We start from the raw sequence: 14,665 nt of genomic DNA, 5'->3' as shown, positions 1-14,665 counted from the left end.
TCTTCCACATGAATTAAAAGTCGAACAATGGCAATAAAACGGTGATGTGACCAATGAAATTTCATGTTTCTCCTTCTGAGTGCAAGAATGGTGGTTAAATGGAACGAATTCAAGGATCTTGAATGTTATAATACGCTCACTTAAGTAGTCCTAGTTTTCGTTTTCACAGTGCAACAGGCAAGTAATCCACAGCATAGTGGTTATTACTAGACTTTTATCATAACCATAGAAACCAAACACCAGACCCCACCTTAATGACGACAAATTGGAAAAATTTTAACCAGATCAATTTAAATTATGATCGAAACTTGTACTTTCAACAAAGTCATTCAGGACACCCCTCCACAACTTGACTGATTAAGTACCACAGACAACAACGGCACATGTATTTCTCTTTACGGAAAAATTGCGTTAGTTATTTAATTGAGATAGTACTGATTCAATCGGTACTATATATACGCTAAATGCAAAATATTTATAAGACCAAAAGCGTAAAATGTGCGATTAGGATTCATCTATTATAATCACATCTCAGATGAAACTACTAAGCCGAAGGCTGCACGAACACTAACGAGGACTAGCCTCTCCGTTAAGTACTAGACAGCATGCTCCCTTTACATGTCCACCGTAAAATTGTTGACCGGGTGAAAGAAAAAGAGCATTATTTTGCGAAAAACGAAAGGATGACATCATAATAATGGCTAATATAAACATAAAATAGAATACATTTCATAATGAAGCACACAGCCACGTATCAGGCATTATAAATTAGCAATTACGTCCATGAAAATTGATTCGGGAACGGCTGGAGAATAAGAAAATTAAAAATAGGCCTCAGCTAACGAAAACTATCATTCACGAGGACTTAAGGAAGCGCACCTGAATAAAATTCTCTTCGGCGGCGAGGACGCAACGAAGATACTCCATAAGGGACCTGCAATCCTTCACACAACAACCTTGTTCAATGCAATTGTTACTGGACACCAGTATGCTCAATACTTTTTATGATTTCAACAATCATTGTAAATTATCCGTGGAAAGGACTAATAACAGATTTACACGAAATACACACTATTAAAACTTCAATGGACACCTATAAAAAAACAACACAAGCAGAAGCTGCCCACAGTTCCTGTCCAACTAAACGCTCACGCCCACTCCGGGGCCCAAACCTCCGAGACAGCCAGCGTCGCGCTATGAACAGGCCCCTCACCGCGCATAAGAACTTTATTACGTAGAAGGATTAAATGAAAGGCAAAATTTCTTAAAGCCTAATTTATCAGCTGACATAAAACATGCTAAATCCTTTCCTATCCCCGATTTATTAATGGCTTTCCACTAAGAAAGCAAGATGCGCCGTAAAATGGTGGCGTTAATACCCGTATCATATCATCAGTTCCTTCCCCCCCTGCATAGGTAGGTCGCTCCGACTCGCCCGGGCTCTCGCGTTGCGAGCTGGTCTCGAGTCGGGGAGTGGTATGGTGCGTGTGTGCGAAAGGAAGGAGGGGCAGACGTCGGGGACAAACGTGATGTGATGGAGAGGGTGGGCGGAGGGGGCGCCGGGTGGGCCACGCAGTGGAACGGCCCCAGCTCCCGGCATTCAGCGGGGCATCTTGGCAACATGCCAGCTGGCGGGAAATGAATATCAGAAGCGGTAATAGGGAAAATCATGTTATATTCAGGCGGTAAGTAAATCTCCAGAGAAAGGATTAATAACTTCACAACCTCGTCCGCCAAAGAAGTATTTAATGTTTCCTTGCTGTTGGGGTGATGTTGGTTAGGACAAGTGAGGAGGGCTTAAATTTGTATTATTCATGGCAGTCCACCGGTTACGGTAGGTTTTGACTGGCGATAGCGACCAATCACTGGTACATGAATATCCCTTACACAGGGAAGGGCGAGTCAAAGAAACATACTCGGGTTAACTTGTATTAGTTTGTAATGGGTTAGGTGCACACATTATTCCAACATAATATGAGCGATGCCGGATCCACACTAGCATTGAAATAATTCAACATCATTGTAACTGGTGAAGAAATACAGGACCAACTAGAAAATGAAACTGACGCCTACTACACTAATTCAATTGATACAAGGAAAGTACACGGGCGAACTCGCAAATCCGATGGCTTATTACTGCGGTGAATTTTGTTCAAAAACTAACACCGTGTATAAAATAGGCAACAGGGCTTTCTCCACTCCCCGGTATGCTATCCACCATCTTTCCTCCCAGTTTGTTGCCACAAACGCCACCGCCCACTTCAGAAAATTTCTCCAAAGCAAAAACAGTCATACATTAGGCAACAATGTACGCTCCAGCCTCAACACGAAATTTTAAGTTGCGAGTCCTAACAAATGTGTACCCGACGTCGTACATACGAGCTTAGAGAGGGTCTGAAGTCTCATCTAGGAGAAACGCAGAAATTATTATGAACTATGAGTACCAAATTAACACCTTCCGACGGATTAAATAAGTAATAAATGATTTAGAGATACACGCTACATTACATCCACACTTGGCAACGCTGCTTTTCAAGCTAGTGTTTGAATGAATCGATAGTACGTCGTGCGAGACCTCGACCTTCCGTGGACGGCTAAGATGACTTTCTTCATCCAAATAAAAAAGAAACTACAAGTTAATGCAGTCCCACACGATCAGATTCCCAAGTAAGACGCAAAAGTTTCGAAGCAATGTTCGCAAATCCACCACTATCCAGTGATACACTCATCGATGATACAAAGTGATGAATATTACATTTTAAATCATATGATATCCACAAAAACAAGTCGACACGACAATTAAAATCATCGACCAGCCCTAAAGCTGGACCGTGACAATTACTTGAATTTTCCAAATGCCCACACGCCTGCAGCGAGCTTCCTTAAGGAGAGTAACTTAATTGTGAGAAGTGGAAGAAATGTTTACATTCAGAAAAGTCGAAACTCTAAAGAGATTACCCGAATATTTTCAGTTTATACAATCGACGCACAGAAATCGCAGATTCACGTACAAAATCACTCACAGAAATCACAATTTCATCCATGCCAAGAATCCACATTACAGTATTTACGTCGAGGAATACCTCAGCAGGTGAACGAAAAGAAAATATGGCCGAAACACAGAACGTCAGGCGGCAGTCGACACGGTATCCCAGCTTCTCTGCTATAGTCCTCGCCACAGAACATAATTAAACTTTCGCACTCATTCAATTGGGAGAGGCACGAAAGATAGTGACTGGGGGAAATATGTTTACAAATCACAATGCACTTTTCGAATACATAACAATACACAAACTGCGATCCTCCCCCCAATCACAATAGACTCACCCACGGCAGAGAGAGGCTTCCCTGAAAACGCACTGATGCTTCAGTTGTTCTTATCAAAGTATTCGAGAACGAAGAAAACAATGTATTAACTAGTATAAAAGTACTTAAGTATGATCGTATTTGCAAATGCTGCACGACAATCACTCGAATAGTTTATAAGATAAAGGTATCTCAGGTCACACAGTTCTAATTTCATCAGCTTTGATCCACATAAACAAATCAAGTAAACCCCTATACATTATTCTAGGTTGGCTATTTTGCAGGGAATAAACATTCTCCGTGGATATACACTCAATACTGATGGGCTTCGTCGGCTGATTAGACCGATCAGAGTTGTATCAATTATATATGACTACGATATTTGACACCGGAAAAGTAGTCGACAGTGCACAATGCTAGCTAGCAAAACTTTAAAAACCCATCATACAATTGATACTTCCCAAAGCCTAAGGATATCTCATCGTACCATGAAAATAAATACAATATGAAAGGACAAACACTTAAGAAAGTTCCACATAATATTGTCGTATCATGCTAGTTTACGGTTTAATCTGGCTGCTGATGCTTTCTTACCTGTCTATGGAGACCGATGTCCTCGATATCTGACGATATTCTCTAGAGAGACAATCACTACATCCGCCATGGATGGATTTGCCACTAAAATTTAGACTTCGATGACGTCACAGTGTTTGGGCTAGACTGTCCAATGAGAGCTCTCCGAGCAGTAGGAGTAAGTTGTCTGTATTTACATGATTTATTTTCAAACTCCGCTTCAAATAAATATCCTTAAATACTATTTTGAGACTCTGAGGTCCGCATAAATAGTGTTTCATTATGAAGGAAGGCATATTATTTATGTAGAAATTTCATTAAGGCTACAATAGTAAGTGCTCTGTCACTACATTCCAAATAAAGGATATCATTACATTCACCCAGGTCGTGAAGTATTTTTTAAGATGTTTTATAGGTAAGAGTTTGACCAGATTTAACAGTTTTGCATTTAAAATTTTATTAAAGAAATAAATTCCCCTGCAGATAACAAACACGAAATGCACTAACTTCTAAGATTCACACATTGAAAAATAATACAGCGCTCTTCTTCTTTGAGAGTACCAACGACATCAAACATAAACAAACAAAAGAGGAGCGATATATTAAGATATGGCCGTCAATTATATGTTACGGCAGCTTACTCAGAAAAAAGACAATATTACAGCATTAGCATGGTGATCTAAAGTTTAATTTTTTAGTATGCCTGCTGTAGTGTTCGAGGAACTATTAGAATCATGTTGTTGTTGGATAGCACATCATTTCTCCCGCCAGTTATGACCTAGTTGCTCTTAGCCAATAACAATAATACATCTGGTTGCAGCACACGTGGATTAAAACCACGATAAACTTTGAGCATTCATTCGCATTTCCCCTTAGTTCTCAAATCCTTAGGATAGATATTCACACTTCGTTGCTGTTCCGGACTTTTAAGAAATATTTGTTTTTGTCATCTACCATGTTTTCTATACCCTTAATATTTTGTGTGCTTTGGCTCGGGGATTACGTTTTGGCAACAAACCCTACAGATGTGCAGTGTTTAGGTAATTGTTTCCTCTTGACCTATCCGTTTCTGACTAATTCTGTTTACACTGTAAACAGAAATGTAGCATTTGATTATGAAATATTATAATTAGTTTGCAGAAAAGTCGTCGAAGAAATTGATAATGAAATAGCCTCAGTTAACCCATCAAAGACAATAGAAGTAGGAAGTTATCGTCTTGACTCTCACGGAAATCAAAAGCAGAAAGCTGTAAGTAAAAATTTCTCGGCATCTATGCAATTACCTCAGAACATGTCCCAATCATTTTGTACTTAGCTACCATGCTCAATTAATTTCGATACAATTATTTCAGGTTCCTTACGCTAGATCGACGCTTCACTTAACCGAGGTTTTGGAAAAAGTATGCAAAAAATTTGATGATTATGTCAAAGCCACTTACAAGTCCTCTGGCGAGTTAACGATCATTAAATTGATTGATGAAAATGGTAAAATGAGTTCAGAAATGGGAAAAGTTGATATATTACCAGATGCAGATTTAAACAAAAGTTTAAAATTTTACGTGAGTTTTGGTGTTACTTTTTTACTATCTACAATTCCTTTTTCGGCGAGATAGTCATGCATGAGTCTTAATTTTTCAGTGCGAAGGAATTGTGGAGGAGTTCGAAGATGATTTCATCAAGTTCTTCGCTGCAAATGAAGAAGATATCGACGTGAAAATATGTTCTGATGTTGCGAATTTATGTGATTTATCTATTAGTCAAGATTATATTTTAGAAGACAAGGAAGAATTATAGTATGATTATATTTTTGTAATTACCATGATACAGTGGCTGTGTTATTTTCTCTAAGGTACTGAATGAAAAACAAGGACTTTATGTGCATTGCGTTGTTTCTTATTGAATAAAATATCGAAACTACAGAATCAATGGCGGTTTTTATTTTATTAGTGCCGTATTTAGGGAATAATGTGGTCTGCCACATGAAACGGCTCTTAAGAGGTAATTTTACTGACTACCACTGCTTAAAGATTTGAACGACTACTTAAACAGCAATGCATCTCCTGATGTTACATGTCAGGATATATATCAGTTGTCAGCTAATGATTGCCAAAGATTGCGAGTTCAGTAATGTCTCATAATTAAATGAAGCATTGCTTCTTTATTCCCTTAATCACTCGCGTACGAGAATGAAATCACTCAAAATGGGTACCGAAAACATGGCGTAATAGCGAAAAGATAATAAAGGGATGTTCATTCGAGTTTGATTTTTCCAATCCAGAGGTTATAGAGCGATAAGAGGTATAGTAACCGGAGTATGTAATGAGAAATACTTGAAGTGTACTCAGAAATTTTTGACTGGTAATATGGTGCTCAATCCTTATAATGAAAACGTTATATTAGTGCGCATAACACAAGTAAACAAAGTTCAAGAATGCTCTCTTTTCTACGTCTTCAGAATTTTGAGGTAACTTTGTCGGAGTGTACTGTCTATCTTGGGTATAAGACAAAGAAATTTGAATGAGGGATTTAATATTTTGCAGTGCTTATAGAAATAAATGCTATTTAAATTATATAGCAGGGAAAAGAAGAGATTTCCAATGGGAGTTTCATGTCCATGTTGCTTAATACTTCATTGACTACGTGTTGAATGGCATTTCCTTTGACGCAAACTCTATGAATGAATCAAAGATTTTCTCTGAAAACTAGAAATAATTTTATGTCGAGCTTAGTGATGTCTGTATTCAGTACGTAGTGAAGGAAGGAAAAGTTTTAACACATTTCTGTATGGTATTAGCTCTACCTTGTTAGTGATTGATTGTAATTTTTCTTTTGTGAGAGAGGCTCGGGAGTACCACCAAATAAGGTTATCCTGTAGTTAATCGGTATTTCGACGTAATTTTTGCTTAAGATGAGATTTTGACTTTTCAGTGGGTTAAATCTATTTTTTCATTGTGATTTTTTCGAAGTGTGCCATATAAATTATGGTAATATTCTCTAAACAAATTGTAAAAGTATGTGGTCTTTATAATGGGAATTTCTCATTTATTGTTCAGTGAATTGAGAGATCCGTCCTCCTAACCAGCTCCTGTGTTAACATCAAACTACGTAAAACTGGAGGTGATCATAATTTAAAGCGTTATAGAGGAGGGTGGGATGGCTCAGGGTTTAACTCCTGTCCACCCCCCTATTTTTTGTGCCTCCCAACCATCAGCACTTTCTTCTTCCAACCCAGAAGACTTTGAATGTTATCCAGGGACTACGTTAGGAATATGTTGTGGAAGTATAGGGACTGTACGCTTAGGGCGCCATAGAAATTCTGGCATCCCTATTGCCATACGCTGCATTGACATGGATAAAGCCAAAGATGAAGAGCCATTGCAGATTCAGGTGAGATTTTTGATGACTATATTTTCTCCACCTATTTGTAAGATTTAATATTAATCTCCTGTTTACAGCTATTAAACAGTTTTATCTTTCAGCCAAGTCAAATACCATGATCATATTTCCATTTTTGTGGGTTGTTAGATAAAAAATTGAGGCAGGATTTAAAGTTCTGGTAAAAATTAAGCGTGCGATTTATAATGTATTAAATATAATAGCTTGCGAATTCGTTTGGATTACTTGCGTTGTTTAATTTGTAAATCTTATTTTCTCTTGGAAAAATATAAAAGTTGTTCTTTAGATCTTTTGCGCTCAAGTTTCAAGTGTCTTAAAGTTGTTTGCAGCCATCCAACGCTCAGGAGGCATTATTCTTGCACTTTTTTGGTGGGCAGTGGAATAATTGATTATTTGCGTATGCTTGCACATTTAAAATTTTTGCAACTTTTGTCAAGTAAAATGTTGGTTTAGGATGTCATCAGCATTATAAATGATCCTCCAGATTGTTATAGAGGCAAAGCTCCACATGAGAAAATTTGAGCAATTCTCTTGAAATGACATGCAATTCTTCATTTTTGTGATGGTGATTTCTGTGATATTACTTCTTGAATATATTGTTTCAGTTTTACATTTTGACTAAATCATCGATCATTGACAATCTATATCATGAGCTGATCTCAGTATCTGTTTCTATCTCCCTCCACCCTTCAGTACATCCTTGGTATTCTAGGAATTGTTGGCCCTGGTGGGGCCAGGGTAATATCCTCGTCTGACAACCTGACAAGGTCATAAGTTTGATTTCTGCCTAGGTATTATTTCCTTCACAAACAGATTGGATTTTGTGAATTTCTGTGGTATTATTATAAGTATTATTATTGGTAATCTACCTGTTAAAGTAGGTTTTGGATAGACACAGCCTATAGTGTGGTACAATAATACATTTTTATACATGTGCTTCAAACACAATCCAACAACTGACTTGCAATAAACCCCCATTTCAATTCCACATACTTTTCTCCTCCCTTCATTCGATCCAACATGTCTACTATATTCCTTACCCTCTTCCCTTCATCAAATGTTTTCCCCTCTATTGCAGTTTCCAACATCCTATTGCTAATCGAAATGCTCTATATCCATCATTTTTTTCTACCTTTTTTATTTTTCCTAACAATCCTCTCTCCTTCACCATGCCTCACGTATTCTTTTTTGTTTTCCTTTCTGTCAATTTTACCTATCCATCCTTTAGATGCTCATATTTCAGAAGCTTACAATATATAGTTTGATTTTGTATGCAGCTGAAGTGGTACTTAGGATCATTGATAAGAGAATGGAAAGGAGAGCAACAGATTACTTAGGGGATGATTAGTTTGGTTTCAGAAAGGGAAATGGTACCCGAGATGCAAAGCAGTAATTAGACCTAATAAAGAAGAACATGAAATACAACTTGTTAAATCAGGCGTAACTTTTGGAATTTGCATATCATATTGAAATGAAATGAAATAATTTACTTTGTAATTCCACACACTTTATTTAGGAAACACGACCCAGGTTTCGACGTTGAACGTCATCATCAGGTGGTCCTCATAGAAGCAAACTTGGTATACATACCGTCTGATCAAGTGAGGGGGGGGTTGGTCAGAGAGGAAGGGTGGAGGGGTAAAAAGGTTACAATGTAGCTGGGAAGAAAAGAGAATTACATCTTTCGGTTTCAACCCTTGACTTGGAAGAGTGGTAGGTCTAGGATTGGGGAGTTAGAGGGATAAAAATTTCATTGGCAACAAAATTTTGATGACAGGTGATAATATAATATGTATCACTTGTGCAACATATATGTGGAGGTAAAGGTTTAACAGGCATGGGAAGTACTATAGATAGAAATAAAAGTCAGCTGGGAATCCATAAAACCAGTTTGGTTTGATGATGATCAAACTTCAGTTTGTCAGACAGATTAGGGGTTGCAAACTCTATTGAGTGCATTGGAAAGTCAGTGCAGTGGCTATGGGAGGAGAATGAATATAAATAAAATAGAGTTTATATGGTTTTCCAGAAAGAGAAAGGCTAAGTTAAACGTTAAAATAGCAGGGTAAAAATTAGAGCAGGTGGAACAGTTTACCTATCTTGAATGTGTTTGGCAACAAAATTTTCAAAATTGGTGGGACATAGGAGAAGAAATGCATTGGTGAAGAAGCTTTCACAAGGAGGGGGGAATTGATGACAGGGACTTTGGATAAGGATGTTAAGGAAAGGCACATCAAAACCTTGATAAGGAGAATAGTATTGTGTACTGTCATTGAAGCAGGATGGTAGATGTAGATGATAAGCTTTTGAAATGAGGGTGTGGAGAAGGATGGAAAAGTTTAAGCCCTGAGAGACCATGCGTAGCTCAGGAAAAAAAAGAATTGATCCATGAAGTGATGTGGGCTTAGTATTAAGTGAACTCAATGCTCACCTGTCAAATCGAACTTCTGGTTGATTACTGTGGTGGCTTTACCCAAAAGCACCATGTCTATCTGGATAATTCAAAGAACTATGGGAGATGCCATGACAGTTACTTAAATGTAGTCATCCCTGAGACACAATTAAATGCAGAAATTTTACAGTGTAAAAATCATTAGCCTTGACTCAGGCTTGAGCCTGAATCCACTCAATATCTAGTAAAGTGCTTTAATCAATTAAGTTACCGAAGTATCCTCTTGCAATAGGAATTTCTAGGGACATTCAAGGACTAAGATGTTATGATGAATTACTGTACATTCAATTTCAAAATAATCGTAGGTGTGTGCAATGTACTAATGTCCATGAGCTAGAAGTAAAGTAGGTTTTAGTTAAATTTTAGGGTGTTTTCTTGTGGCAAATTCAAAGGACTGTGGGAAATGCTGGAACAATTACTTCAAAGTAGTCACTCACTAGGTGCACTATAAATACAGAAATTTCTCTGTATATTTTAGTAATTCTTGTCTAGCACCTTTGAGGAATACATATTTATGTAGTTTTATTTCATTGTAGTCTTCTCTATGCTAAATATTGTGTAAATGTTAATGCATGTATCAAATTTTGTCATTTTCCGGGCCACGAAGTATTGAGTTTAAAAACAGTCAGTTTTAGTCTAATTACTTTTCATCTTATTTAATGTAATCTATTTATGCCCAAAAATGGAATATTATATCAACATTAATTTTATCATGACATTTTTGCATGATGACTTAATCATATTTAAATGGTTTTTCACAAGTATGTAATATGTTACATTTTAATTGGATTACAATATTGATCACATAAATAATTACTACAAAAATTTCTTTCTCCTGGCTTTTAGTTTCACTATTATATACTGGTTACAATATTAAATATACAATTGTAAATGTATACACCTAGAGGTCCTGTATACATATACATCTACAATAACCTGCAAGCTGCTGCCAGGGCATGTGGCGGGGGGTTGTTAGGTCACCCCGCTTAAAATGAATATAACAACATGCAAAACCAATAAATTCATGCAAATCTACTACCACAGAGATGAATGCAATATTCATGCGAAAACCTTTTTAAAAGGGTGGTCCCATAAGTACCTGGCCTGACCTAGTAGAGATGGCAGTAGTTGTTTAAAAAATCACTATATTAGAAAGTATGCAATCTATAAAGCATATGTGTCAAGTTTGAAGATGCTACGTTGTTTGGCCGCCATCAATAGTGAACGTTTTCAGTGAATTTGTGAAAATGGAGAAAATTGGTCATCGTTATGTGACACACTACTGTAATTTGAAATGCCTCAGCCCAACCAATATAAAAGCTGAGCTGGATTCTTCTCTGAGTGAGTCTACTCCTTCATTTACAGCAGTTAAATATTAGGTAGCAGAGTTTAAATGAGGCTGTACAAGCTGTCAAGACGAGCATCTCATTGGTCGACCAAATGAGGTGACGACTCCAGAAACAGTGAAGAAAATCCACAAAGTGCTGCTGGATGATCGTCAACTGAAAGTTCGTGAGCTAGCAGACATAGTAGGTATTTGAAAGAGTGCACTACATTGCATATTAACTAAAAATTTGGACATGAGAAAGCTGTGTGCAAGATGGGTGGCACATTTGCTCACACTCTAGCAAAACCAGTGTTGACAAGATGTTTCAATTGAGTGTTTAGCAAAGTTTAACTGCATCAAAGCAGAATTTTTGCACCTTCATTAATACATATTGCACCAATTCATTCATAGCCATGGATGAAACATGGGTCCATTGCTTCTCACCCGAGACAAAAGAACAATCTAAACAATGGATTCAAAATGGAGAACAAGCTCCAAAGAAGGCGAAGACCATTTCATCTGCTGGCAAGGTCATGGCGTCAGTTTTTTGGGATGCACATGAGATAATTTTCATTGACCATCTTGAAAAAGGAAAAACTATCAATGGCAAGTATTATGCAAACTTATTGCAATGTTTGAGCAAAGAAATCAAGCAAAAGCAGCCGCAATCCGCTAACAAAGAAGTGTTTTCTATCAAGACAATGCACTAGTTCACAAATCCATTATTTTAATGGACAAAATTCATGAATTAAAGTTTGAATTGCTATCTCATTTGCCAGATTTAGCCTCCTCAAATTATTTTCTGTTCGTAAACTTGAAAAAATGGCTTGGTGGTCAAAGATTTTCCAACCATGAAGAAGTGATGTTGGCAGTTAATGGCTATTTTGAGGAGCAAGACATTTCTTATTATAAAAAGGGTATCAAATTCATTGAACATCACTGGGAAAAGTGTATAGAGCTGAAAGGAGATTGTTGAAAAATAAGTACATTTTCTTCCAAAAATTTTGTTTTCTTTGTTGGGTTGGGTACTTCTGGGATTACCCTCGTTTTTTTACTCATGCAAATACATGTACTATCAACTAACATGCACATGCTTCCAGGAATGTCTTCAATGTTTCTATTGTGACTTTGGTTTCTTGCTGTTATGATTCCTGATTTTCTCGGTAAAGAATGAGCATCTGTATCTATCTGTACTGGAGTCTATATCCCTAATGATATCTTTGTGGTCTGATCTACCTTAATAGTGTGGGGCCATAATAATTCCTGTAGTGTCATTGTTAAACTCATTTGTTCTGAACCATTCTATAAGTCCAAATCTTGCTTGTTCTCTTTGAATCTCAAGTGGCTCCCAGCCTAATTCGCCTAAATGACCTGTCTTACTCTTGTTCTTATTGTAACAAGTTTTGACATCTGGTGGATTTTCTCTGGGCTTTATCTAATTCTTTTTGTCAAACTTTCTCCTAGGATCCCAAATACTTGCAGCATATTCCAAATGAGGCCTAATTAAAATCATACATGATCTGTGTATTGAGGGCCTCTGAAACCTTTTGCAATTAATTATTTTTAGAAAAGGTATTTGATTTCTTAATGGCATCCCCTTTGATGTATCAATGAATCAAGTGCAGCAAATTCACTCAAGAGTTGAATTATACCTGAATCTACTTGGAGAACTGACTTTTTTGTGCACCTATTATAGCACATAAGACTAGCTACCTTTCCTTGCCATTTCTGGCATTTCAGTCCATAATCATTACCAAATGGCCATTATTGGTTGAAACATAAACCTGTTTGGGCATTTGGAATGCCTTGTAAAACTTAAAATATTGTCTGGAAAACTCGGGAAATTTCTTGATAGTTGGTTAGAGGGCACCCTGTTCTTACTATTAGTAGGTATAATTCCATTAAGATATTTTAATAAATATAGTTCAAATACTTTCAGCTAAAATAATAGTATTTTAGTAATAAAATTATATGTATCAAGGTCATATGAATTTTAATTTGGTTTACAAAGATAGGGAAACCGACATAATAGCAGAAATGTTCAACTAACTATGCATCCATATTTTATGAGCTACATTTATTCAGCTTTTAAATAAGCCAAAAATCACATTTTAAGCTGTAATATATGATAGACCTTAGCAAATCATAATGACCCCTGCAAATCCCAAAACTATTGAGTTCACTGCAAAAAAATAAACAGAATGATACAGATGATAGAATGGTTTGGGATATAAAACTCTCTTTGAAATGTGAATTTATGATCATACCTTACCCAGATGAAAATTAAAAATGACAGTGCTCTAATTAGACAAATTATTTTCTTATTTCACATAAATGAATCACCTATCTTTGCCTTTAATCTCCTTAAAATGCTTGTGAACCTATAGCTTACAAGAAGATTTATAGTATTCCTATAAATCAGTGGCTTTATTTGAATGGTCTTTCATTTGTTGCGCGTGAATGATGGAGCGCGAAGTTATGGTAATTTTCTTATCCTGGCCAAGTGCTTTGTATCTAGCTAATGCATACAAAATGAAACTTCACTGTTTCTAGTATTTTTTGCTTAAACAGCTTCAGCTGAGCACCATTTTGCTTTTCAATACAAGATCTGGTACAGTATAGTTAATAACATTCACAATCCAGAGAATTTGGAATGTAGTGTAGGAGATGCATTTGTACTTTCTTCTTTGTAAGACGTTTCTTTAATTTTTTTATTAACGTACTCTTAAGACTTATTTTTCTACTCTTTAATTTATCTTTAGTAGTTTTTTTCCTAAACATGCTACATTGTCATCTTTTGTAAACATCCTATCATTTGTTCTAATCTGACTGATTCTTGGTCAATAATACAGCGTTGACATTACTTGGATGTTATACATCAATGGTTTTCTTCTGATCCAGTGTAAACTTTAGCATCTTTTTACTTTGACACTCCTAATTCCTTTATGTGATTTTAAAATGTTTCCTTGCATGAACTGAACAGTCAAAGGAAGTTGTCAGTTCCATGGTGGCCATGTTTCCCAAATAATCTTGTTTGATTCCCAAAACAAAATGATCTCTTAGAGAATATGTATTAGAGAACTAATAGGTTCTATCTGGCCTCTCAGCTGATAGTGCTGAAAGAGCATCTCCATTTTCATGAACCTCACTGGTAAGGCTCTTGCTCCATGACTCAAATGTTAGTATGCTTTCAAGTGTCCATTGCAGGTGTACAATTGGCATAGTCAATTGCCAGTTTTCCACCTGCAGTCTGTTACAAACTAACATCACCTACAATTAGTTATCAATTTAGTGATGAAACTTGCATCGTAATACAGGTAGCAAGATGAATTTTGAGTGAGAGAGAGTGATACTTCTATGCTGCGCACAGTACTTTCTATGTCTCTCATGGGCTATAATGCCTGCCAACTGCCTGATTGAGAGCTTTCCATCACATTTATACTGGACATTGTACTTTATATTGTTTATTTCCAAATTGCATCACTGGGATCTAGAGTCAAAATCAACCGAAATTACTGTAGACTGTACAAATAGTGGGCCTCATCTTCCTTACCGTCATAAAATCCTTCATAAATTTTATTTCCATTACATTTGTAAAGCATGGTGGGCTC

The 14,665-nt window shown here is 36.7% G+C and overlaps 3 protein-coding genes across 11 annotated transcripts in view; 2 read left to right on the top strand and 1 right to left on the bottom strand.

Annotated features, from left to right (window-relative positions):
- The window catches only part of Sin3A (SIN3 transcription regulator family member A), a 58,769-nt gene extending 54,790 nt beyond the window's left edge, over window positions 1-3,979 (bottom strand). For 3 of the 5 annotated variants that reach the window (XM_071590199.1, XM_071590222.1, XM_071590230.1), the window contains exon 1: window positions 3,901-3,979. The gene's annotated coding sequence lies outside the window, so the exon portion shown is untranslated. Of the gene's footprint in view, window positions 1-2,958; window positions 3,189-3,900 lie in introns of those variants that run through there. The other 2 variants (XM_071590206.1, XM_071590214.1) reach the window with 2 other exon arrangements.
- sel (canopy family protein seele) lies at window positions 1,606-5,805 on the top strand. 2 transcript variants are annotated; one of them, XM_071590248.1, is made up of 4 exons: window positions 1,606-1,685; window positions 5,013-5,128; window positions 5,232-5,438; window positions 5,518-5,805. In XM_071590248.1, the coding sequence occupies exons 1-4, from the start codon at window positions 1,670-1,672 to the stop codon at window positions 5,671-5,673; spliced, it is 495 nt and encodes a 164-aa protein (XP_071446349.1). In that variant the 5' UTR covers window positions 1,606-1,669; the 3' UTR covers window positions 5,674-5,805. The 2 variants fall into 2 exon arrangements, with proteins under 2 accessions (XP_071446349.1, XP_071446341.1); XM_071590240.1 differs by lacking the exon at window positions 1,606-1,685 and adding an exon at window positions 4,486-4,919.
- Window positions 5,806-5,929: 124 nt separating this feature from the next.
- Window positions 5,930-14,665, top strand: part of Stlk (Ste20-like kinase) — a 31,931-nt gene continuing 23,195 nt past the window's right edge. Inside the window, exons 1-2 of one of the 4 annotated variants that reach the window (XM_071590178.1) lie at window positions 5,930-6,177; window positions 6,933-7,266. In XM_071590178.1, the coding sequence (XP_071446279.1) occupies window positions 7,033-7,266 (234 nt within the window). In that variant the 5' untranslated portion in view covers window positions 5,930-6,177; window positions 6,933-7,032. The other 3 variants (XM_071590160.1, XM_071590169.1, XM_071590187.1) reach the window with 3 other exon arrangements.

The sequence above is a fragment of the Hetaerina americana genome, unplaced genomic scaffold (genome assembly GCF_022747635.1).
Source record: "Hetaerina americana unplaced genomic scaffold, ioHetAmer1.1.p SCAF_1, whole genome shotgun sequence".
NCBI classification, from domain to species: Eukaryota; Metazoa; Arthropoda; class Insecta; order Odonata; family Calopterygidae; genus Hetaerina; species Hetaerina americana.
Note: the sequence above shows the minus strand (reverse complement) of the source record. Positions and strands in the feature narration are given on the sequence as shown.

What these genes read in the sequence shown, in the direction of transcription:
- sel (XM_071590240.1), top strand. Translation starts at nt 4,835, where the DNA reads ATGTTTTCTATACCCTTAATATTTTGTGTGCTTTGGCTCGGGGATTAC. An exon ending in TACAGATGTGCAGTGTTTAG is followed by an intron (nt 4,920 to 5,012) that starts GTAATTGTTTCC and finishes TATTATAATTAG; the next exon opens with TTTGCAGAAAAGTCGTCGAA. An exon ending in GAAATCAAAAGCAGAAAGCT is followed by an intron (nt 5,129 to 5,231) that starts GTAAGTAAAAAT and finishes CAATTATTTCAG; the next exon opens with GTTCCTTACGCTAGATCGAC.